This window comes from Pelodiscus sinensis, chromosome 2 (assembly GCF_052426305.1).
Source record: "Pelodiscus sinensis isolate ZL-2025 chromosome 2, ASM5242630v1, whole genome shotgun sequence".
NCBI lineage: Eukaryota > Metazoa > Chordata > Testudines > Trionychidae > Pelodiscus > Pelodiscus sinensis.
The window spans coordinates 105,655,194-105,681,923 of NC_143053.1; the positions used below are offsets into that span (position 1 = coordinate 105,655,194).

At 39.4% G+C, this 26,730-nt stretch overlaps 1 protein-coding gene across 15 annotated transcripts in view; it reads right to left on the minus strand.

The window, feature by feature from the left end:
- Positions 1–26,730, minus strand: part of CDKAL1 (CDKAL1 threonylcarbamoyladenosine tRNA methylthiotransferase) — a 585,431-nt gene that overhangs the window by 36,709 nt on the left and 521,992 nt on the right. For 14 of the 15 annotated variants that reach the window (XM_089776363.1, XM_075921165.2, XM_089776362.1 and 11 more), the window contains 2 exons: positions 6,340–6,423; positions 3,237–3,401 (listed from right to left, as the gene is read on the minus strand). In XM_089776363.1, the coding sequence (XP_089632489.1) occupies positions 3,237–3,401; positions 6,340–6,423 (249 nt within the window). Of the gene's footprint in view, positions 1–2,687; positions 2,712–3,236; positions 3,402–6,339; positions 6,424–26,730 lie in introns of those variants that run through there. The other variant, XM_075921163.2, reaches the window with a different exon arrangement.

The following is a 26,730-nucleotide window of genomic DNA, read 5'->3' on the forward strand; positions in this document are numbered from 1 at the left end:
TTAATTTTTGTTTAAGACCCCCCCTTCTCCTGACACATTCATCTGCACACTGTTCAGCTAACTTCAGAAAGCAGAAATTAAAGATCTTTAATATATATATATATATATATATAAAATCAGTGACTCATCAACCCTAAACAGTATTATAAGTTCTATATGTCAGTGTGAGTCATGATACATTATTAGGGTTACCAGGTAGGTTTAGAAAAAATACCGGACACACTTGATTTGGGGGGGGGGGGGGGAGGAGACCGGAAGTGGTGGGGCAGCACAGCTGGCCACAGGAGTGGGGGCGGGGGGTGGGGCTGGTGGGCAGGGCAGCACGGCTGGCCAGAGGAGATGGGGGGGGGGGGGTTGGGGCAGCGCAGCTAGCTGGGGGACATGGGAGGGGCCGGGGGGCGGGACTGGCGGGCGGGAGGGTCGGGGCAGCGTGGCTGGCCCAGGGAGATGGGGAGGAGAAGAACCAGCAGGAAGCAGGGATGGTCAGGAGGGGGTTGGGGGCAGTGGAGCTGCTCAGGAAGGGTTGGGGGAAGCGGGGGTGGAGGGGGCAAGACTGACCCGGGCACATACAGATCCCGGGGTGCTGTCAGTCCCGCGCAGAATCCGGAGAAACGCAAATGAGTCCAGCTGTGGCTCCACCACGCGCTCAGGAACAGGGACGGGGCTTTTCCTCCTCCCCAAGGCGTAAGACGCAGCCAGAGCTCCCAGCGCCGATTGTGCCCTGCCTCCCAGCCACTTCCCCTCCCCCCACCAGGCTTCCGTCTGGCGCCCAGCCAGAAATCCAGGAAACACCCGACACTGCACATGTCCAGTATTTTCTGGATTTTTTTTACCGGACAGAGGGCCCAAAAACCAGACTGTCCAGTAGAATACCGGACACCTGGCAACCTTATACATTATATGTGATACAATTAGTTCAATGATTCTCAAGCTACTTGCCAGCCAGTCTTTCTTTTATCAAAGAAAATAAACTCGAAGGGGAGAGAAACAGAATAATAATAGGAAATGAATGTCAGTTCCTCTATCTTAAGGTTGTGTCCAAGTCAGAGAGAGGTGTCCATTTTTGTGTGCATTAAAGGCTCTTTTCATCTGGAAATCATCACAGACTTTGGTAGAGAAATAGAGGAGACATGAGACGACACTAAAAACATGACCTGATTGTTCTCCAAAATCCGAGTTGGTCTTTTTTTCAATCTCATGATTTTTGATCATCCTGAGGGTGGCAATACTTCAGAGCCCAGTTCCACTTCCAGAGGCAGAAGGAAAATATATATATATTTTCCAAGATGTCTCCATCTTCTCACTCTGTTGTGTGTGAATGCATATGAATGTAACACATTATAAATGTAAGGGTGACTGCATGTTGCTCTTTACATTTTCCAGTTTTCTTTCCATAAGCCAAAGACAAAGATGGTTGCCATGCAGTTTTTACACAAATTCTCAGCTAGAATTGGTTTTCTCAAGCTGATCTGGGGGGTGGGAGGGGAAGCATTGTTCCTCAAAATTTTGTCAGACACCCAACCCGAAATATTTAGTGTGTCCTTTCTTCCATGTAAAAGCAACAGAGAAAAAAGCCAGAGTGCCATTTTATGTATTTCCTAGGAGAGTATATAAATAAAGTACCAGAAGCAGCTCCTGAGTATTAGAGAAATATCTGTCAGTGGGAAACTAACTGTAGTAAGTATAAAATAACAAGATTTGTTCAGAATCTTCAGATTTAGCTTCCTATTATTTAAGATGACTGCAGTCTAGGGGCCCTGCAGTATTTCCGTCACATGTCCAATAAACAAACTACACATAATACGACTCCTTAAAGGAACAAACTCAGAATCAGCCAAAATAAGTTTTGAAAGCCATTTAGGATTTCATACTACTGTTGTTGCCTTACATTTGGACAGTACAGGAACAGGTCAAATGGCAGCATCACATCACTTGAGAACTTGGCACCTTGCCTGCACCCATGTAGTTGTTTTGAGACCACTTGAATCATGTTGCTTTTAATATTTTTCTCTCTATTTTAATATATAAAATATCAATCAGCATTAATGTTCTTATTCCCATGCTACAGGCTTTTGGCAGCACATACAGAGATTAATGACAGCTCTGGGTCTGTTCCAGTGGATTATTTAAAAAAAAAAAAACCTGTGATGATAAAACAGCTGTGTTTAAGTAGTTATAACATCCAATCAGGCACTTTTGAGATTTTGGCTGCTTCCTCATTTTACAGTCCCATGGTTGGCAAAAACAAACACACATACACACACAAATGTAGTTAATACTTATGTTTCACAATGTGCCAAACACATTACTGTGTGTACCGATTTATTACACTCTATACCTTTTCAGAATACCGTTTTAACTTATTTGAGCACTAGTCCACAAGTGTCCATTTAAAAAAATCTCAGACTGTAACAATGACTGAAATGGTCTCTCATTAATACTTACCTACAATTTACAGTAAAAAGGAAAAAGCAGCAAAGTGACTACATAAATTGTCAAGTATTTTTCTTCCATACTAAACTGCTGCTACATATATTTTTGGAGCTCCTAACAACTGTGCTGAATAAAGGACATCAAATTATGCCTAGAAATGTGATACACATTTTCATTTCACACTCCATCAACTTTTACAACAGGAGCTCCATGAGATGTAAGAGAAAACTTGGCAAGCTGCCGTATTTGCCAAAGTATAAAATACAGGATCAAGTTACCTTTAAGAAAAGAAAAAAAGTTTTATTTTCTCTGCATGACTAAATCAGCAGTCTTGCCTCTATCGAGTATGTTAGAAGTATACAATACTTCTCTCCCCTGGTGAAATTTGAACTTCTGGAAAGATATACATGGAGGTATTTTAATACCCACTTAAAATTAATGTATTATATATTACAAATATTTTGGTAAAGAAAAATATTCAGTTCCTTCCTAAAGTTTACTAGGCTAGAAATATACTGGATTATATAATCACTGGTGTTAAAAATCTTTTCACTGCTAATAATTTCTTTCCTTATCTTACATCCAGAAACAAGCAACAAACTTATTGTCTTTACAGGGAAAAAAAAAGCAATGTGCATCAGCAAAAACATCTTTAAAATTCAGATTTCAAACTGTCAGATTAAAACTTCATGCATACATAAAAAGTGATCTATAAATGAAAACAGAAACATAGTCTGGAATCATTATGCTTGAACAGCTGCTGTTTTACTAGTGTACTAAAGCAGAAAATGTCTTATACTCACCTCTGTTATACCAGAAACCTCTCCTTTTTCTAATGGTTTGGTAATGGATGGAGTGAACACACTGGCATCTGACACTGGCCGCCCCTTCATAAAATGTTTTCCTGCTTCGTAAATGTCCACTTCTACCATTTTACCCATGAATTCAGGGTCCTTTGGCACGAGAACCTTTAAAAGAAATTGTTCAAATGGTACAGACATATTTCCTATGTTGAGTAGGACTCAAGTCACAACAGATTTCATTCAGAAACCAGAATTCTGGTGAAAGATCAGTGTGAAACCTGAAAAACTCAAATCTTGTTCACCTATATGCCCTACTTCTCCCTAAAATACCTGTTGGATAATATCTCCTATTTGTAACCACAAGAAGCTATTCACCATTAGATCTGCTCTTTTCAGCTCTGCTTAACTGTCTGAGTAATATCTCTGGCAGAAAAAGAGGTGGGTGTGAGCTGCAAAATTTATAACACGAAGCAGATCCAAACACCTCCTCAGGTTACTTGCTCAAGATAACTCTACTAGATGTAATAAAGAGATGAAAACAGAAAGATTTAGAGACACAACCTATTGGTTCTTCGTCTGTTAGATCTTCAGGGTAAAAACAATGTCCATGTGAGAGCTTTGTCCTTGTACTGACTGTGGTCTCTTGGGTTATGTTCAAACTGGGGATGTGAACAAGTAGTCAAGTAGACAATTAACCGGTAAACCTAGGGAGGTTAATCTTCTTCACTACTAACATTGCCCCCCATCCCCTGATCTCTGTATCAGAGGCAGCAAGGGGGGGAGCAGGAGCTGAGGGGAGCAGCTTAAAAGCTGGTTCCCACCAGCACCAGCTCCATGGTGCCACCTGCCCCCCACCACAGTGCTGCTTCTATCAGAGGCAGCAGTGCAGGGGTAGGGGTCAGGGGTGGCTCCCACAAAGCAGCCTCTGCCTGTGGCAAGCCTGGGTCTGACACAAGCAGAGGCTGCTTTGCAGCAGCAGCCCCTATCCACGGGGGTCCAAACTCCTCGCAGACAGGGGCTGCTGCCAGAGCAGTCTCTGTCTATGGCCAGCCCAGACAGGAATACTTTAATAACAGGGACCTTAGGATTGAGCTAAAGTGTTTCAGGAAGAAGTCAGGAACAAAAATGTATTTACAGATATTTACTTAACTGCTTATTCAAATTGTTAAACATGTAACCCTAATTTCCCAAAGTGCTTTTGACTGAGAGGCCTGACATACTCGTTACACCCAACACACTACTGTTATAATCAGTATCTAAATTATGTTATGTAATGTGTCATTGGAAAACCAATAACTCAATGACCATTAATATTCTTGTGTAAGAAGTTAGGGTCCATCTAGCCCAGTATCCTCTCTTCTAACAGTGGCTATGCCAAATGCTTCAGAAAGTGTGAATAGAACGGGGGAATTTATTGAGTCCCAGCTTTTAAAATGGGGCTATGTGCCTGACCACCTTTGCTAGTCATTACTGATGGATCTATCCTCCAATGAATTTATCTAGTTCCTTAGTGAATCTAATTATAATTTTGGTCTTAATAACATCCTCTGACGAGTCCTGCAGTTTGGCTGTGTGTTGGTAAAGTAGTAGTCCTTCTGTTTGTTTTAATCCTGTTGCCAGTTAATTACATTAGGTGACCCCTGGATCATGTGGTAAATGAAGGGAAAAAATAACACTTCATTATTCACTTTCCTACACCATTCATGATTTTGTAGATCTCTAGCATATCTTTCCTCAGTCATCTCATCTTCAAGATGAAAAGTTCTATTCTTTTAAATCTCTCCTCACATGGAAACTGTTTCCATATCCCCTAATTATTTTTGCTGTCCTTTTTTATACTTTCTCCATCCTAATACAGGAAACCCTCGCCATTTGTGGTAGATGAGTTCCTGGCACTAAGGCAAAGGGCAAAATTTGCAAATACAAGGCTGGTTCCTGTGGATCCTGAACTCACTGCAGGGAACTCACTGCAATTGCTGGGAGCTGTGGGGAACTCTCCATGGGGGCCAGGAGCCACAGTGAATTTCTCATGGCTCTCAGCCCTCACCGCTCCTTCCCCATCCGGAACAGGAGACCCCCCCCCCCCCCGGATATGTGAAACCATGAATAGCAATTCCATGAATTGCAAAGGTCTCATGTATATCTTTTTTGTGATAGGGTGACCGCAACTGCTTGTTGTAGTCAAAGTATAGGCATAGTATGAATTTATATAGTGCCATTATGGTATTTTCTGTCTTATCTATCCCTTTCCTAATGGTTCCCATCATTGCTACCTTTTTTGACAGCTGCTGCAGACTAGGGATGTAAAATCCTCGTTAATCAATTAACTGGTTAGGCTGACACAACCTTTAACCGACAAAGTGGGATCCGGGCTGGGGACTGCTCCAGCCGGCTCGAGCAGCCACCAGCCCACAGGTATCCTGCTCCCAGCTTCACATTGGGGCTGGCTGCCAGCTCCCAGCTCTATGCTGGTGCTGCCGTCGGCTTCCCAGCTCCCACCAGAGCAGCCCCTGCCTGCGGGGTTCTTGGGCTCTCTGTGGACAGAGAAAAGGTTGTATTTTACCCCCCTTACGTTAATAAGCTGTTATTTCCGAGGTGTTCAAGGGAGGTGATAATTTTGTGAGATGGACATTGCAGTTCAGAAGGATTATTTTATATGAGAAAGAAGTACATTTGCCAACAAATACTTAAAAACAAATTTGATAAATTTAAGACTGAAGTGCTATGAATCTAAATACGAGAGGCAAAAGCTCCTTCTGAATCAAGTTTTTTTTGCCTTTTTTAAAATTCTTGTTTTACAAACACTTTGGCAAATTGCGTTGTCGAGAAATGCTATCTGAAAGATTATTGGAAATCATCAGTTTCTTATGTGTATTAATGTATACAAATATCCATTACATATTTTAAAATTCATTTATGGTATTTTGGCAGCTACAGAACATTAGAATCAGAATCTTCTATTAATGAGACTAGTGTACTCTTCTTGGCAGGCAGCATTTTTTCCTTTTGCCTGTAGCACTTTTACTGTTGGCCTGATTTAGGGAGATCACTAGAAAGTAAAGAGAAAATTACTGAGATTTTAATTTAATTTATTTTATAGTACCTGCTCGTAGAATTGATTATGAGCAACATAAAACTGGGAATCAAAAGATTCTTCTGTTACCAGAACACTTTGTCTCTCACCAACCTGAAAAATAGAAAGGTAAAGAAGTGAGTAAAGAATAAAACCCATAAAAGATTCCCCAAAGAGGATATTAAACTAAACTGTCGATAAGATAATATCAACTATTTGATTACATGAAACTAGCATAGTTTGAAATGGCAAGGTATGTTCAAATATGAAACTTCAATGCAAAAAGTCAGTCTGATTTTTTTCATTCATTATGAACACTTTCAGAAATTAAAATATTTGTCCACAACCATAAAAACCAAACAAAACCCCAACTTTTTTTGTATTTTGCAATAATTTGTTAAAGTAAACTAAATACAGGCTACCACCAAATCCAAATTTGTAGAAATTTCATAATGAAATGAAACACAGTGAAACAGTAATAGCCTTCCGTGAAAACCTCCAGATGGAGCAGGATGAAACAAGACCAGTCACTTTTCACATTTTTTCAGAATTCTTTCTCCATGTTTTCTACATAGGTTAGTATTGTAAACAAAAATGGTTTATTCCTGTATGCCCAGCTTTCTCCTCCTTCTTCGGTGATATCATAATGCTGAACTGTGACATCACATTTGTTCCCATAGCAATATGTCATCCCAGGATTTTCACTGTGGGATTAAGAAACATTCCAGGGAGCATAAACACTGGACAAAATAGTTACTGCATATTTACTATCTCCAAACATGGTCCATTGTAAATATTTTTTAAAAGTACTGAGTCATTTGACATTGCCAAAAGGTTGAGCATGAGGAGCTAAATGTAATTAGAAATTGATGCAACTAGTCAAGCATAGATCAAGACCTAAATTTTCTCAAAGTTCAGAGGTGTTTTAATGAGTGGTTTTGGTTTGATGCATTCTTATACTGTACTACCTTCAGATCTGGACTTTTCCATAGCTCAGGGATATTCATATCCAAGTTTTTAGTTGAAACTGTAGTTCAATGTTTTATCTGAACATTGACTGGATTTTTTCTGACTTGTTTGACAAATCCATTCTTCAAATTACAGCCGCTCAGCAAACTGAATTTGTTTATTGCTTTTATTCTTATCCCCATTTAGGGACTTGTGAACATGTCCTAGCTTTTAAGCATTTAGTATATGTAAACAAAGTTGCATTAAAGACCAACTGTCACTTGAAAAAAGAAAAATCACTTCTAATACATCTGAGACATGGCTGTTACACAAAACACAGAGAGGCCCTTCTATGAAACAATTCCTCTTGGAAAGCTAGAAAGACCCAGATCAGACTGAATGTACACAGTTCAAGTAGTAAGCAGTGAAAAAACCCACACTAACCATAACTGTGATATCTTCTTTAAAAATTAGTAGAAATAATCATGAATTAAGAGCTGTTAGAGACTACATAGCGAGACTCCCACAAGAAGAAAAGTGTGCTTGTTTGCACACATTTTAATGTTTGAGAGTTATTTATTACACAGTATAAGTATCTATCAATGGCTCTCAGGGAAGTCTGTAATTACAAATAATGATAGATAACATATATTAAAGTTTTAGTAAAACAGATCTAATGTAAATATACTATGTCCCCAAATTTTCCATGCTATTTTTCTCTTCATGTAACAATTATGCAAATTAAATCCCCAGAGGGGATTCAAGTGCATGTCCAGAAACAACTGGAAACAACAGTTAGTGTTAGGGTTGCCAGGTGTCCGGTTTTGAACCAGACAGTCCAGTATTTGAGCTTTCTGTTTGGGAAACCAATTGAGAAAATACAAATGAGAAAATATAAATGTCCGGTATTTTCTAAATATGATGTAATGTAGATTGTGATGTAATGTCAAGTTTGTCCAGTATTTTTGTTGAAACCATCTGGCAACCCTCAGTGTAAGAAGATTATAGGGAAAACTTCCCCTGAACAGTGAGTGAGCTTTCTAGTGTTGTTTTCGTTACTTTTCTGGAAATAAGTTTTAGACTTTGAGAGAACCAAGAATGGGTTTCAAGTATGACAGCAGGAAGCGAGCCCGTGCCCCATGGTCCATTTTTTTGCTAAGAGTGGGAGCAAGCTTCCGACCAGCAGCAGTGCTAATTTTTGAAGCAACTTTTTGTCTCTGTATGACATCGAAGAAAGACAAAATGACCAATCACTCATATCCTGACACTATACTGCAATGTTTGCCAACATCTTAACAATGTCAAAATATACTGATGCGTCACCTCAGCAACATCAACCTGGTCCAACTTCTGTTAGATACTGGCAAGTTCGAGTTCAATTGCTTAACATTCTCCATACTGTCTCCCATATATCAGGTGGTTTAGTAAGCATTCTGTTTCCTTCGGTCCAAACAAGGTTTAACAGAGAAAGTTACAGCTGCAGCCTATGAATGATGCTTCTGGGACTCTCTTACCACACCTTAATGGGACTGAAAGTGCAGTGCAAAAAGGACAGCAATGGAGGAGAAACTGGACAAGGGACTGTAGTCAAAGGATAATGTTTGTGGATAACATCATCCAAAAGGAAAGCCAAAACCATCAGGATGGCAGCTATTGTTAAGTGGGTGACTTATTGGGAATAAATGCAGAGGAATGAAGGAACTGAAAGTCATCTTTGTTGCTATAGTTAAGAATGGTTATATTAACTTCAAAAGTTTATAAGGCAAAATTAGACTGTTAGTTTGGAGGGGAAAAACCATCACCATTCATATGTGAAAAATAACTGTAGAGAACACCTAAGTTTTGATCATTTGAAATAAGCAGTGGCTTTTTCATACATGCATTACCAACTGTTCAGGCCAATGTCTTTAAGAGCATACATGGGCACAGTGGACACAGATAGACCTTTTTAATCCACTGGGTAGTCATAGAATTAATACTTTCAATGTTCTAGTGAAAATGGAGAAAATAAGAAAACACAAAGTTGTATTTAATCAATTATGTTGCTGGGGACATTGGAACTACACATTAAATGGTCACATATTTTAAAACAGAAAATAAGCACAGAGTATTCCAATTATAATAGAAGAGAAATATAAGTAAGCAGAATGTAGCTACCAAATTAAAATTTGTCTAACATACAGTGAATACTCAATTTCACCTCAATTTTACTTCAGAGGAGTTAAATATGTGGATAACACGCTAGAAGTCACAACAGTCATCTTTGCTGAGTAATTTTTATTATTGTTTTTCTCCTCAACTATTTTTTTAAGTATAGTGAAAGCTGATTTTTGGATTCTATAATATGACTCTGCAACTTAGGAAAAATTCTTACTTCAGTTAATTCCACATATTGAGTCTGCTCTGGAATTTTGTCTTAGAGAGACTTTAGAAATCTTACTGGAGCAGGATTTCACTGTTTCCTGCAGACAATTTGAAAAATAGCAGCAGTGGCAGACCTGCCAGACAAACACTAATTTCTCAGTCACACTGTGTGCAAAATGAGGGCAACAAGCACTAACTACTCCTCCAATCTCCTTCTACACACATCAGTTGCCCGGTAGTTATCTTATAACAGGTAGCCAAATTATTTCAGTAAATTTGTGTTACTCCTAGAATATATTGTGACATGATTGTTTTGTAAATCAGCTTTTACTTTTTTTGAATATCATAAAATGCATTTCAGCTAATTTTCTAAAAGGAATAAATGGTGGGCAAAGGTTTTTTTTTCACTTTAGTCAAATTAGTTTTTTATCAAAGTTGCTTGGAATACATTAAACACAAGGTCTGACCTTAAACTATGAAATAATATTTCTAGTGTCACTGCAAAAAGATTGACCCCAGATACTCCTTTAGACTAATTACTATCATGTAATGTCACCAATGAAGATCTATAATTACACATGGAAAAAAATATGGTCCTATTCTTATTTAGTTAATGAAAATTATAACCTTTCCATTTTGATTAATCACTCACAACAACTAAAGCATGTGATGCATGCTCTTTAGGGAATATAGTAATTTTCCTGACTGTTTATGCACTCTTCATTTCTCAGGCTCATGCAAAGTGGAGAGTGGGGATGTTTCAACCCCTCTTGGGCTGCAAACAGCTTCTAGAAAAGTTTTAAGACCACCTGAATTTTTTGTACTTTGTACAATGCTTTTATAAAACAAGGCTTTATAATATACTGCGAAGTAAGTTATTGATAGCTATCTCCAGTGACTTAGGCTGACAAAATCTCCAATTTCCACTGAAGTCAATGAATGTGTCTCTGTTGCCTTCAGTGGAGGTTGGATCAGGCCCTTTGACCCAAAAATTACAGAGCACTGGCTCTGGGAAAGTTTAGACCTTACTGAAAAAAACTGCTTCCTTTGTTTGCTGGTATTTTGGAATACTGAAAGTCAGCAGTAATACATTATACTGCAAGCTTTTGTTATGGTAACAGATTATTCTGATACATAGATATTTTTAGTGCTGTTTACCAGAAACCTCCCTGGTCTGGCACCCTCGGAACCTAATTCTTCCCTGATGAGGGAATTTGTTTGATAAGGGGAGGTGCCTTGCCACTGGCCCCTCCCCGTTGCTGGCTCCTTCAGCTCCGCTGCCAGCCAGACAACATGGCTGCATCAGCCCCATTGCCAGAATGGCTGCCCTAGTACCACCGCTGGCACCATGGCACAGCAGCCCTAGCCCTGCTACTGTGGCACCAGCCCCGCTAGTGGGTGGCTCGTGGCCCTGTCTGTGCTGCCCTGGCTCCAACCAGGTTGCCGCATCACCAGCCCCGCTGCTGGGCTGGCACACAGCGCTGATTGAGCTGCCCCCAGGCCTGACTGCACTACCACGGCCACAGGTGGGCTTCTAATGCTCTGCTGGGCTGCTGCAATCTAGTTCCACTGATTGGGCTGCTGCAACACTAGTCCAACAGTTGCCACCACTGAGCTGCTTCTGTCCCACTCCTAGCCCTCCTCCCCTCCACGGGAGCCAGTATGCATGAGAAGCCAGCTTAAAGGGTACAGCGGCTCCTGCTTGCCCCCCCCACTCCATGTTGTTGCCTCTTTATCGGAGACAGCAGCAGAGAGGGGCAGGTGACTATGTGGGAGCTGATATGCGCAGGGAGCTGGCTTAAAAAATGGTTCCCTACACATATTGGCTCCCACCTGCACCCCTCCCCCCCCATGCTGATGGTGCTGCGGAGAGATGGCTTAAAAACTGGTTCCCCACAGCATTGGCTCTGTGGTGCCACCTCTATCGGGGTGGGGGGGAAGGCAGGGACGATAGGGGAGGCTGTCACAAAGCAGCCGCTGTCTGTGGTGGGCCTAGCACCCCGCAGAGGCTGCTTTGTGGCAGTAGCCCCTGTCCACAGGGGGTCCGAGGTCCCAGCGGATAGAGGAAGCTCCGCATCCTGTGCAGCAACCTCTGTCCTGGGGAGCTCAGACCCGGCAGGGGCAGGGGCAGGGGCAGGGGCAGGGGCAGGGGCAGGGTCTGCTGCTACCCCACCCTGCTGCCTCTTATACAGAGGCAGCAGCGCAGGGCGGCAGGCAGCTGGTATGCCTGGGGAGCTGGTTTTCAAACTGGCTCCCCTTGCCGACTGGCTCCACCTGCCACCGTATGCTACTGCTTCTGCTGCTGGTCCCGCCCCAGGAGACAATCGAATAGTCGTGTAACTGCTAAGATTTCATGCAGTTATATGACTATTCAATTACCCAATAGCTAATATCTCTAATACACGGTTACATGCTCACATACCTACTGGGAACATTTGTGGGCCTGCCTGAGTGCCCCAGTTTAGGGAAGTGCAACCTGCATCATTTAGCATTTTTGTGGTATTCATTTAGGCATCTTAGCCATCTTCCCATTACAGCAGATGGGGGATAGAGGGACAAGAGAGAAAAAAAAGTGTGAATAGTATGTGCGCAAAACTCTGAGGAATGAAAGCAACATGTCAAAGATTTCTTAACAGTTTCTCTCCATAAAATATGGGGCCAAACATATTAATTTCCTTTTTCCTTCAGTCCATGTTTCCCCCACACTCTCTCTATTTTTTCCAATCCAATGCTGCTCCTCCAATTTACACGGCATCAGCATCTCCATTTGTAAAACTGATCTTCAACAGAGGGACCATCAGTATATTTCCTGGGGCTTGTCAGCACATAATTTTTGTACTGCTGTAACTCTCCCAGTCTGAAAATAGAATTGTTCAAATGTTGCAACCTCCTACCGTGGATGCAATTATATCAGAATAAAGATGCTTTATAACAGAACAGCTAATCCGTATGGAAAGCTATACACAGTCAATACAACTGTGACAACAGCTGGGGCTATGCAGATGTGACTGTTTTGATAAAATTACACTCCTCACCACCACAGTTAAAGTAGTACAAAACCTGTAAAAATCTGACCTGATCGAAAAATGTCTACTTCCTCCCTTTCAAAACTCTTATAAAATGACCTGTCATCCTGGGATTGGCATGTGGGGGAGGTGTTATCAATGCTGGCCATTTCCAGAAATCAAAATAGATGGATTTTCTCTTTGTTGTATTCTACATATTTGTTTTATATTATATTGTATTATAAATAATATTTGCATTGTATCTGCATAACAATATAATAGCACCACATAGGATTTTATAGATTCAGAATCATGCAAATATTAAACTATTAATTCTAGTGACATCTCCGTGCCCATTTTAAAATTGAAGACTTTAAACAATTAAGTGAAACTTCCAAGGCCACACAATAAACAAGTTTCATTAGACTCAAGACCAGAATTCAGGAGTTTCCTAGTCCCATAAATAGTCCTCTAGACCTTGCTGCTTTATGTCCTAAAACAATTTGGTTATTGAGGGAAACGGACTATCAACCTCTTACACAGATTATGAAGCTATATTTGGAAGCAAAATTTCAAATCAAGGCATTAAATGAATTTAAAAAACAAGAGACACTGGACACTACTGAGCTAACCAAACTAGTAAGATCATTTTGACAGTTTAGCGCCTGCACTAACTACTTCCATTTTATGCTTCGCATCGGCTAGTATTTTTCCTTATTTACATTTAGGATCCAAACCTAAGGTACTTTTAGGCAAATTTTGTTAGACTGATCAGCCTCTAAACATTAAGATGCAATGTTTATTTTCAGTGATGTATATACATGTTACACATCTTACCATGTAAGATTTTAAAATAGGTTTACGTAACACATACACACACAGTATAAACCTCCATCTTTTGACTTTTTGCCAGCCTGGCTTGAGGATGAGCAAGCAGGAAGGATTAGGCATAAGTTAAAGTCTGCCAACTCTAATAGTACCTAATTAGCACAACAAAAGAAAGTGCCTCAGTCGTTCAGCAGTGGGCAATGCATCTCATTAAACACAACTGAACAACAATTATTTGGTCCCCTTGTGAATAGTTTTGGCACAGCTACCAGAGAGAGAGAGAGAGCTGGAACTAGTGTGTCTGCTTTCTTGGCCCAGTGCTCAAGCTTCAGGGTAAATAGCCTGTTTCTATTACTGTGCACCTGCATCTGACTGCTTCATTTTGATTTGGTCTCCTGCTGTGAAAATGTAGCTTCTTCAAGCACATACAAGCCTTGCCATGCACTTCACATGAAAATTATATTCAGAGATGTCAGCGGTGACCTAAAAACGACAACTAGTCCTCAAAATAACTGCTTCCTTTTAAATTCTGTAAGTTTATGTTTTACTCTTTTTTCCTTTTCATTGCTCTTCTGTTCTAGAAAGAAATCAGAATTTTAGTTTGTTTATATCAGTTCTGTTGAATTATATTTTCAAGTCCGATTAACCACATAAGAAATGACCTTACGCAAAAAAGTCTTCAAAGATGTGGAATTTACTTTGGTCTCTCTTGTTCAGCTCATTCTATTATAAGCCTGGTCTATGTGGTTAAAGATCAGGACTGGGAGGCAGGATATCTGGGTTCTGTACTCAGCTCTGCCACTGATTTGTATGGGACATTGGTTAGATTAGATATTCTCTTCACCTCAATGTGGCTGTATAAAGGTGGATTATAATACTTCTATGGCTCTTAAAGTATACTGAATACTAACACAAAAGTTTTTAGAGAAATACAAAATATTATGTATAGAATTAATGTTTAGAACATCCTCTCTGTGGGTTCGTCTATACAGCAAAGTTACTTAGGAATAACGGCCATTATTCTAAAATAACTATGCGAGCATCACATAACATAACATAACACAGCCATTCTGTTATTTCAAAATAACAGGCACCTTATTCCAAAATCTGTAAACTACATTCTAGGAAGAAGGACGCCTATTCCGAAATAGCTATTTCAAAATAAGGCATGTGCAGATGCTCCACTGCTGCTATTTTGAAATAGCCCCTCACCAGGGGCATTCTAAGTTATTCCTCCCCAGTGCCTCCTGGGGCTCTAAATCATCTACATTAGAGAAGCCTGCTTGGGATTAATTTTGAGGCTTCCCTGCAGCATAGACATGTTATTTTGAAATAAGCTATTTTGGAACAACTATTCTGAGATTGCTTATTTTGAAATTGATGTGCAGTGTAGATGTAGTCTGTGACGACTCAGCCATTCTGATTAAATGGCATTAATGGCATTCTGATTAAAATCAACCAATTCTTTTCTATGTGTTATCTGATAGAAAAGACACCAACCAAGCCATGTATAAATCTCTACAGAGGAAAAATACATGAAAGAAAAGGGAGGGAAGTTGTGTAGTCTTGCATTTCTCCCCCACCACTCTTCATGCTTGAAATTTGGATGCATGATTTACAAACAGAAAAATCAGACATGATAAGGGTGTGCTTTGGTAAACAGGCAGCCTTTGGGGAAATGTCAGTTTTGTGATAAAAAGTAAGTTTAGGAAGCCTTCCATTTCTGTGAATTTCCAGGGGCACATGACAGAGTTTTAATGAATCCCATTCTTCAGTTTCACATGCATTCCAGCTATGTGGTGAACACATATTCTTTTGTATGATATTTCAATTTTATTTTAAACAAACCCTCCAATTATTTTAAAGAGTTTAACCTGTGGTGGAGTGAACTTACTAAACTTGGAGATAATTCAATCTTTTAAAATTCTATATCCCTTTAACTTCCCCATACTAAAATATGTAAACTGCACAACTTCATGATTTGTATTAGGGGATGCAATTCTTAAAGATGTAATAAACATTCTAGAGATGATGTAATATGATGTGACAGTTGCAAAAGCAACTATACTACATTTGGTTTTACTGATTTTTTTTGTAAGACACAGCCAAACTTAATGTATACTAGGGATGTGAACAGGTAACCAGTTAATTGGTTACATAGTAAGGATCACCCTTACAGGTAACCGGTGCCAGGAGCAGCCCCCTGCTCTGGACTGGAAGTAGGCAAGCAGCACCCTCATGAGGTGAGGAGGGCAGCTCTCCCATGGGACCCCGCTAAATTGGTTAACTGGTTATACGTAGAGTTTAACCAGTTAACTGATTAAATGGGATTTCATGTCCCTACTGTAGACATGGCTTCTGTGCATCGGAGACAGGAAAACATGTTATCGGTTAACTTTTAGATGGTGAAAAGCAGGGCAAATCCAAAGGTATGGGGAGGTTCGACAGGAGAATGCACAAACTAAAATAATGGAGCACCTTCATTCCTACTAACATGGGAAAAGAGGCAACATGAATTAGTAAATAACAGTTTGATGTAATGAAAGGGTATAAAAAATTATGTCCCCATTTTAGATGGGAGGAACAGAAGAGAAGAACAGAGCAAAATGGATAACACAGAGAGAAAAACTTTAAGGCAAAATATGCTGAGAATTCATTTATTTAGCACATCAGAAACTGGGAAATTACCACTGTATAAAATTATCAAATAATTTCTCCAAAAAAGTAGTTTCATGCCTTTAAAAAGAAAATTACAATGCTGTCCAAAAGAGTTAAAATGTATAAATATTTATCAGCCTTTTTTTCAAAAGGATAAGTAGAACTCCCTCTGAATACATGAATCCAAGATTGCTAACACAAACATCAGAACATGGTCAGAGGGTGATAATGTTAATGAGGATATGGTAATGATATAATTTTCTTTTATTTTAAAGGCAGTTTATAGATGATCAAAAATTAGACACTGATTTGGGTTTTTTCTTTTCTAAGGTATGTTAAGACCCCAGAACAGTTGATGCTTTTGAAGGCATATGGTTGAATGACAAGAATATCATCAAGGGTTTATAGGGGGACCAAAGTGAAAGATTCATTAAAAATGATAAATGTGATACGACTACTTAATGTTTTTATGCAACTGCACATTCAATATAGCACATCAGTGGCTATGCATTTTAAAATCTTTTTAAAACAAGCTGCCAGATTGTAATCATAGACTAAATTGTTATTTGCAAATGAGCACTTTTTCATTAACATTCCAAAATAATAATTCTTAACAATTCTGTGTTACCAATCAAAACATATTACATTGTGGAGTGGCTAAAGTTAAAAACAAATGACAAACAGTATGCCACTACTGTAAAAAAGAAAAATAATTCACCTTAGTACGTATTTACTTAATAATTAATGGTCCATGATTACAAAATTTATGGTAAGATAAAGTTGAGCTACCAACAGTCATAGACTGTATGCAAAATTCTCATACAAATTTCATTTATGTCCCATCATTTGTGGTTAAGCGCACTGAGCATTTTGCAACTGCTAAATTATTTAGAACTTTGCTCCCATTGTTGTTTTCTCAGTATGATATATCTGAATGTTTACTATATTTACCCTATACATTTCATCCTAAACCACCTTCATAGTACACGTTTCCTTCTAGAAATAAATCCTCAGCAGTTAAATAAGGTCTATAAATAATTAACACAGGATGATAATATCTGCTATTATCTAGTGGACAAAGACATAAGATCCAGTGGCTCAAAGCTGAAATGTGAATTAAAATAAGGTACAAATATTTAACAACAAGTATAATTAGCCGCTGAATCAGCCCATCAAATGGATATTGGCGATTCTTCATCATATGAAGTCTTTACAACAAAATGGAACACTTTCCTAAAAGATGTGCACTACTTCAACCACACGTCATTGGGCTAGACTCAGGAATTAGTGGGTGAAATTCTGTGTCATGTGTTAAGTAGGATTTCAGTCTATCAGATCACAATGGTCTCGTATGACCTTAATATTTATGAAAGGTATCAAAACCAGCATTTAAAATGTTGGCTAAATAACCAACTAAAATGTTCTCTCAGAAATTCTGTGATGTCGAATACAGATTAAGAAAATCACAACATCTAAGACAGGCCTTCAATTGAAAGGGAAGAAAGTCCTAAATATCAGAAGATGCATAGTAGAAGAAAAATGCATCTCTTCATCTACATGTTTTGTTAGTCTTTAAGATGCTGCTATACCATTTGTTGTTTTTTAAGTTTTTCCAGTTACGGAGTAACTCAGTTTCCTTTCTGAATCTCTTCATACAACTATGGAAATGGAACGATCCCTTTATTGTGTTCTGAAATGCCATGGTGGGAGGAGCTGATTACATTCTAAATTCCAGTGTCTCGGTTTTATAAGTGGAAATGGTAATTTAATGAGTGCCTTCTTTTGCTCAACATGTTCCTTTTATAGATACAGAGAAAATGGTTGCCTGCGAAAATACAAAAAACCCAATTGGCAGATGGAAGGAGGTCTTTTCCTGATAAGATACCAAAGGGAGTGCTGCTGGGAAAAGGTGAAAATGGCCTCAAAGGCAAACCTAGTCCAGAGATCACAAATCACAACCCTTAAAGAAAAAAGGGCATGTAAGGTCCCAGTTCTAAGAGTGGGAATAGACTATCTGGATGATTCCTCCCCCCCCCCCCCAGTACAATACACAGTACAATCAAATAGTATTATGCATCAGCATTTACTTTAGATTCCTCAATTGAGCCAATGCTGTCGTTTATATAAATTATTATATGAGACACAACACATTTTCGAACTGTTTTATTGAGAAGTGACAAAATAAACATTTAGGAATACAACTCTGTTAGAAAGGACAATATTCAACTGAGAATCATGGGTGTTTCCTGCCAATTCAGTGATTTACAGTGTGAGCTCAGGGAAGCTAACTGGTGTGTATCTATGTCTCAGTTCCCCATTTCAGAACCTTGTTGCTTTCATATTAAATATTTTACAACCATGCCATATAGGTTTTTTTATGCTAGCATAGCAACCTAAGACTTCACAATTCAGTTTGATCTGCTTTGTATATATTAACTTTGTATAGATTCACTTTTTGAGAAAAAGGTTGATTTTGGTGGGAAAGCATAGCATATATTTCTTTTCCATTTAATTTTACCTGTGTTGTTTTTGTGAGAGTTCACAAATAACATGATTTTTTTTTAAACCAGAGTCATCACCATTAATCTGAAAAGCTAGACGTATGATGCAGTGTGAAGAAAATATATATTATCTCAGGACACAAAGGTGCTCAAAAAAGCTACACATATATAGGATATACTCAGATGCCTGAATAACAGTTCTGAAATGTGGCTAATTATTTTCTGTTAAAATTGTTGTTACATGGCATTTCTGCAACTAACAGATATTTTGAAGACTGCATAAGCTTCTAGAAAAAATGATTATGGCATGATACAAACTAATTTATTTAGACACCCGAGGAATCGGAGTTGTACTTGATCTATTTATTGCATTGATTTTTAAAATTTCTCTGCTGGTGTTCACAGAGCAAAACATGTACATGTCTGCAGGAGTGTGTAGATTAACATCTTTGGGGTATTTTATATGGAAGAGGAGAATATTGTCCTGGGGCAATGGTACTCTGTCCTATGCTAATATGGACAGATTCAAAATAGATAGCCTCTTGATTGAGAGAACTAAAATAAATAAATAAAACAAGATTGTAGATTTTAGTTTTCTTTGTAGTCACTACAGGAGTAATTGCTCAAATCTTGTTATTATTATAATAAGTTCTTAGCCTCTCTGTTTTATAATACACTTCATTTATAAATGATGTAATAGGTTAAAAAACTGCAGAAATAAGATCAGGTTATCTAAGGATGTCTGTAGGAGAGCTTCTGTTTATTCAACGTCTGACACCTTAGTATCAGAAATAAATGTACGAGGCTGGTAACAACACAGTAAACAAAATGTTTTAAAGTAAAACCAAAAAATACCCATTTCACTGTGAAATGTGGCACCTGCTTCTTAAACAAAAGGCTGGGAGAATGAGATGGATGGCCACAGCTGAAAGAGTCTTCCTATTCTGTCATCTGATCTGCCTCTTCCTTTGTCCCTTACTTGATGGATAGTGATGTAATTAAGGACTGATTCCACTCCTGCCATGTTTTAAATATTTTTCAGCGGGACAGCCAGTAGTTCTGACCCAGGCAGGGCCAAGGGCTCTAGTGGGGTTAAACAGCTGTAAGCGAGGAGGGGCAGTGAGCTCCGTCCAGGGACAGGCACTAATTAGGGTTGCCAAATGGTTTCAACAAAAATACTGGACACATTTGACATTATAGCACAATCGACATTACATCTTATTTAGAAAATACGGACATTTATATTTTCTCAATTTGTTTCCCGAACAGAAAGCTCAAATACTGGACTGTCCGGTTCAAAACTGGACACCGGGCAACCCTAGCTCTAATGGGAGTCAATGGAGCAATGGGCCCCAGCATGGCTCGGATGGCAGCAGGCTCCGGCGGGGCTGGTAGCTTTGAGTCTGGCGAGGCAGTGGGGGTTGGTGGCTTGGAGCTTGGCCAGGCCAGTGTGGGAATGGCCCAAGGGGGCTGGTGGCAAGGGGGCCAGCAACCCACTTGGTCTGGCATCAGGGGGCCAGCAGACTTACTGTGGCTGTGAAGCCAGCAGAGCTGGCGGCTAGGCCCGGAGCGGAGCCAAGCTAAGCTGTGGGGGCTGGTGGCAGGGGGGCCAAAACTGACATCCCCTGGTCCAGCAAACTACCTCGTTTGAGACTAGTCAGGTATTGTATTACATAAGCTAAACAAATATAAAACATTGCCCCAAATTTACATGAAAAATGTGAATAAATATAGGTACTTCTACAGTGCATTCTTATTTCAAAATAGGCTATTCTGGAAGAAATACTCTGAAATAGCTTCTTTCAAAATAGCGCCTCTACACTAAAGGGAAGCCTCAAAATTAGTCCTGGTCAGGCTTCCCTATTGTGGACATACTACCTCAATTTAGAGCTCCAGGAGGCACTGGGGAGTACTTACTCTGAATGGCCCTGGGGAGGGGCTATTTCAAAAAAGCAGCTATGGAGTATCCATACTACTGCTATTTCGAAATAGCTATTTCAGAATAGGCATTATTCCTCATGGGATGAGATTTACAGAAGTCAGAATAAGCCGCCCGCTATTTCAAACATATCGCTGCTATCTGTATGAAACCACTCAATTTCCATACATTTTAAGATCAGAAGGAAACATTATGATTATCTTGTCTGACCCCCTGCACAACACAGGCCATAAAATTTCACATAGGAATTCCAGCATCAAGTCCAAGTCACTGTATGTCTACACTACTGCAGTGCATCTGGGGAAGATACATTATGCTGACAGGACAGAGCTATCTGGCAACTTAGCACTGTCCACACCAATACTTATATTGGTGTATTTCATGTTACTCAGGGGAGTAGTTTATTCACCTCCCCTGAGCGACACAAACTATGTTGACATAAGCTATAGAGTAGACCAGTGGTCTCCAATCTTTCTAACCACAAGATCACTTTTTCAATTTAAGTGCAATGTCAGATCTACCTCAGACCACAAATACCATTACCCTGCTTCCTTTCCACCCTTTCTCTGAGGCCTCACCTTGCTCACTCCATCCGCCTTCCTCCGAAACCTCATTCACTTTCATCAGGCTGGGGTAGCGGGTTGTAGTGCAGGCTCTGGTCTTGGGCCAAAGGGTTTGGAGTGTGGGAGGGACTTAGCCCAAGATAGGGGATTAGGGCCCAGGAGGTATTTCAGGGTGCAAGCTCTGGGAAGGAGTTTGGGTGCAAGGGGACTCACGTCTAGGGCAGGAGGTGTAGGAGGAGGTTCAGGGCTGGGACAGAGGTTCAGGATGCAGGCTCTGGCTGGGCACCATTTAACTGAGACAGCTTCTGGGTGGTAGAGCAGTGGGGTTAAGGCAGGCTTACTCCTGCTGTGGCCTTGCACCACTCCTGAAAGCAGCTAGCATGTACAATGGCTCCATGGCGCCATGTGCTGCCCCTTATCTACAGGCACTGAGCCCACAGCTTCTATTGCCCATTACTGATCACTGGGAGCTGCAGGAGTGGTGTCTGCAGGCAAGGACAGAATGTGGTGATCCCCTGCTCTGCCTTTCTCATGGGCTGCAGGGACATGCCAGCCACTTCCAAGAGCAGCAATTACCACAGGGAGAATTACTCCAGCCACAAAATGTTAGGCATTTTAGAACTCACTGCTCAAATAATTAAATTTAAGCGTAAGAGAGAAATGAAATTTATGAAATGCACAGACCAGTCAAAAACCAAAATAACAGACTTTGCAAGCAGTAAAAGAAGTAACAACAACCCCCCCATGGGCTCGTCTACACTGGCCCCTTTTCCAAAAGAGGCATGTTAATTTCACAGGCTGTAATAGGGAAATCCGCGGGGGCTTTTAGAAAAGCCGGAAAAGAGCGTCTACACTGGCCCCAATCCTCCGGAAAAAAAGCCCTTTTTCGGAGGATCTTATTCCTACTTCAAAGCCGGAAAAAAGCGGCGGACATCTTTATTTAAATGCCGCGGGGGATATTTAAATCCTCCTTGGATTTCCCTATTACGACCTGTGAAATTAACATGCCCCTTTCGGAAAAGGGGCCAGTGTAGACGTAGCCCATGTGTGCTGGGTTGGGAGATGAGTGTGAAGGACAGTGCATGTTTGTGAGAATGACAATGTCCCAGAGAGGCATAAGGATTTTGCACAAACAGGGTTTTTGCACACACCCCCAAAAATCCACATGGATTCTTTTTGCGCAAAAACCCCTTGCACAAAAAGAAATGGCAGAAAATATGCTAATGAGATTGCAACTTATGATAATGAGTCCCTCATTAGAATATTTTCTGCAAGAAGAACTTGGAGTGAAGACGTAGCCACAGTGTGTGTGTGTGTGTGTGTGTGTCAGATATTTGCATTGCCAAGCTTCCTGCATCCCCTTCTCTCTGTGTGGGGATAGGGTACAGAAGTGGTGGGAGAAGGGACACCCTGACATGAGCTCCCCCCGCATCTTCTCCCTCCTAGACCCTGCACAGCAAGTAGGAGGCTCTCAGGATGGCAGCTCCAAAGCAGAAGGCAGGAGAGGCATGAGGTGTAGCAACAACTGAAGAGCCAGCGTTTGATAGCTTCCTGACTAAACCAGTAAGAGTTACCTGTCAGGCACCAAGATCTACCAGTAGATCCTGATTGACCGGTTGGTGACCACTGGAGTAGACATAGCCTATGGCATCTACTTTTTATTGAAAGTTTTTGAATGACGGAGAAACTGTCACATGTCTCAGTCATTTTTTCAATGTTAATTACTCTCACTGTTAGTTAGAATCTTCTTTCCAGTCTAAATATGTCTTAATTCCACATAAAGTACTATTATTCACATGGGGTGCACAAGGAGGGAGAGAGGATCTGACATGTCCAAGATTATAGAATAAAGTTTATACCAAAACAGGAACAGAAGCTGTCTCCTGAATCCTAGGTCAGTTTATTAACTGTAAGACTTCATTGCCTCAATCTTTTCTCCTTCCATTCCAAATTGAGAGAGAACAATTAAACTGGATTGCTCAAAGAATCTATATTCCCATAGCATTCAGACATAACTGGATTAGAACTTCACTGTGAAAATATACTGTAAACAAAATCAAAGCTCGCTTAATGGGCCTGATTCTGATTACACTAAAATCTATACAAAATCCTAGTAACTCTGACCTCAGAGGAGTTATTGTGGTATAATCTGGAACATACTGTTCCTTCTTGCTAGAATTATGTGCACAGAGGTTTGTGGAAATACACAATTTCAATTAGTGCAATTGACTTATTCCTTGGTTTTGAAAATTCAATTCTTGTATTTGACCTATGAACTGTTCTTTTACTGGATATGTGATTTCACATTCTGGTTTCTGAAACACACACAAACAAGGCTTATGAAATAACTTAGGCCAGAAAGATGCCTGAACAAAAAAGTTATCAGCTAATAAGGTAAGGGATGCAACCAGGTAAATGGGGCTCAGTTTAGCACTTTAACCCTAAAAATTGTTCTAATTCCACTGCGAAAAAGCTACTGAAAGTTAGAATGTTAGTACAATTTTTTGTACTGAAAAAATTCCCATAAACAAATTCAGTAATAAATGCTGTAACATTTTCACTCCTCCTACTGAACAATCCCTAATCAAAAATAATGTAGAGTTCAGATTTGTTAGCGAAGAACACAGATTAGAAGTCATAAATTAGTTTTACATTTATAACCAGAGAAAAGTAAACAAATATTTTTTGCCACTGCACCATATCACGCATATTGGTATGTTGAAAACAATCAACTATGATTTCTTTTCCCTTTTAAATAAACAAACAAATGATTTATTTAAATGATTTAGTGAAGAGTGACAAAAATGATTAAAGGTCTAGAAAACATGAGCCATGAGGCAAGGCTTAAGGAATTGGGCTTGTTTAGTTTGGAAAAGAGATCGAGAGGGGAGATGATAGCGGTTTTCAGGTATCTAAAAGAGTGTCACAGGGAGGAGGGGGAAAAATTGTTCTCCTTAGCCTCTGATGATAGGACAAGAAGCAATGGGCTTAAACTGCAACAAGGGAGGTTTAGGTTGGACATTAGGAAAAACTTCCTAACTGTCAGGGTGGTTAAACACTGGAATAAGTTGCCTAGGGAAGTTGTGGAATCCCCATCTCTGGAGATATTTAAGAACAAGTTAGACAGACATCTATCAGAGATGATCTAGACGGTGCTTGGTCCTGCAGTGAGGGCAGGGGACTGTGGTCTTGATGACCTCTCGAGGTCCCTTCCAGTTCTAGGATTCTATGACTCTATGATTTAAAAATCCCATATTGCTAATGCAATGGTAAAACTGAACTAGCCAGCAATTAAAATTAAGAATTTCAGAAGATCAAAATTATTCCTACAATATTCGTTCAGGCAAGTTTTAGACGTGTAGAATTTTCAATTCTTGTTTTCCCTGTTAACTAATCTAAAGCTTAATGTACAATATAGTGGTAACATATAAACTAAAAAAACAATGTGCAACATGGCTGAGGTTCTGCCTTAGGTTGAGGAGTTTTCCTCATGAATTAGTTTAAGGTGGTTTAAAAATAAATGATTAGTTTCATTAAACCTTTTAAGGGGAAAATTCAAAGTAGCTACAAATTTGGAATTTCAACTTTTTTCTAACAGTCAAAAAGGGATTTAACTGAGTACATTATAAATTTTCAGGGAGGAAAAAAGCTTTCCAAATAAACTTTGAGAGAGTTCTTTTCCTTCAAGATGATGCATTTTTCCACAGTAAGCATGCTCCACAAAGGAAAGTGGGACACATACACAAAAATATTAATAAGGAAACATGGGGAACACTTAGATTAATATCAGAAATCCGGTCATTCATTATTTTACACCAGACTCAGCTGGCATTCTTTACATTTAGATTTTTAAAAATTATCTCAAAAGAACTGTATTAAACTGGAAGGTTAAATGAGCTTTATATCTAATAAAAAGAATTCTGGAGGTGTACTGATTAGAGGAACTATGTCTGTCAATGAGCTCTATACATTAATGTAATGGCAATAAATCAGACATAAGAATGTGACATTTTAAAGTGAGAGATTATCCTTGTACAAAAAATATCACCACATTTCCCTGCTTTCTTTGAATTCCACTGACTACTTAAAGCTTTTAAAATGATGGTTTCACACTTCGAACACGTTCTGCAGGAGGCAGAATGGACAACATCTACAATTTATTATATGGACTGGACCCCTAAACATTTGCCTGCAAAATCATGAAAAACACACGCTCAGCAGGTTCATCTTACATATTCACATAACTCTCAGATCATGGTTCTCTCAACTTACTCATGATTTCAATCTACATTTAGTTCACTATTACGTCCTAAAAATGTAGAACTAAAATTAATCAGGAACTCATTTACCTTCTGAAGAGCACTCAAAAATCTATGATTTTAAATTAATTTATGCAAAGAGTAAAGCTCTTGTCTTTCATAAGCATACTTGCGAGTCTTATAAATCTAAACTAAAGCTTTAATCCTTTAATGACCCCTCTTCCTTCTAGTCTTAAATAGAATAATTAAGCAATAACTTCCATTCCATCTAAGTATATTGCCTCAATGATGGGTCCCTGCTTGCTTAGTAAATCTCAAAGCATTTAATTGACCCATAGAGCCGATTATTTGAAGAATAGTCATATGGAATAGGAGCCATCCGTACTTTGCTAGAAGTTATTTTTCCAAGTAATTAATAGTTTTTGGTCCTTTAAAAAGATTAAGCAGAACCACTCACTGTGAAGTAACTTAAACTACGGTGGGTTATAAAATCTGTAGGTGGATTCATTTGAGATGTTAATTTGGCTCTGGGAGTAATTGGACAGATATAAGTTATAAGCACCATCAAGATCTCAAACAGTTCTTGGATTTTCATACAATTTCCACAGAAATGTCATATAAAGCATCTCATACTGAGATGTCACTAATCTGGCATTCACTTTTTATTTATAATTTGCCAGGTAAATTGGGTAGACAAAATGACATTTTTCACTTTATGAATAGAACAGACTATTTCAGATGCTTTTCATGACTGCATAATAACGGTCTTAATTTACCTGATATAGCTCTGGTGGTGTTGAGTAGAGAAATATGCTCCGATTAATCCTATGTGAAATGGCAGCCTTTCAAAGACCTATCTGAAGCAACTAATGATGTGACTGCTATGGACTTGATTTTCTCTAAATAACAAATTTCACATGTATTTGACGCCTGAAAAGCCTGCTTCATGCTTAACAGGGATACCATGTTCGTGCTGAACGAAGTGAATTATACAACCACACCGGAAAAACTGCAAAAAGTTTTCATATTGGGGAATGGCAGCCCACGTGGAGAAAAAAGGAGGTGATTATTTGAGTCACTTGTTTAAATGACAAACATTTATGGATTTCATAACCATTTCTTTGTCTTATTCAGCCACTAGCATAAGCAGTGACTCTCTAGATTAGCCTGACCAGCCCTTTGGATTATATATATGTCATGTGGTTACTACATATGCCATAGGATAAAATGCATAATTCATGATGTATTGGCATACCTCACGTGAGCAGCTAAAAAAACATACGAAGGTGGAAAATGTCTTCAGCACTCAAACCATGCCAATATCTGAACCTGCACACAACTTGTCATGCAGTTCAA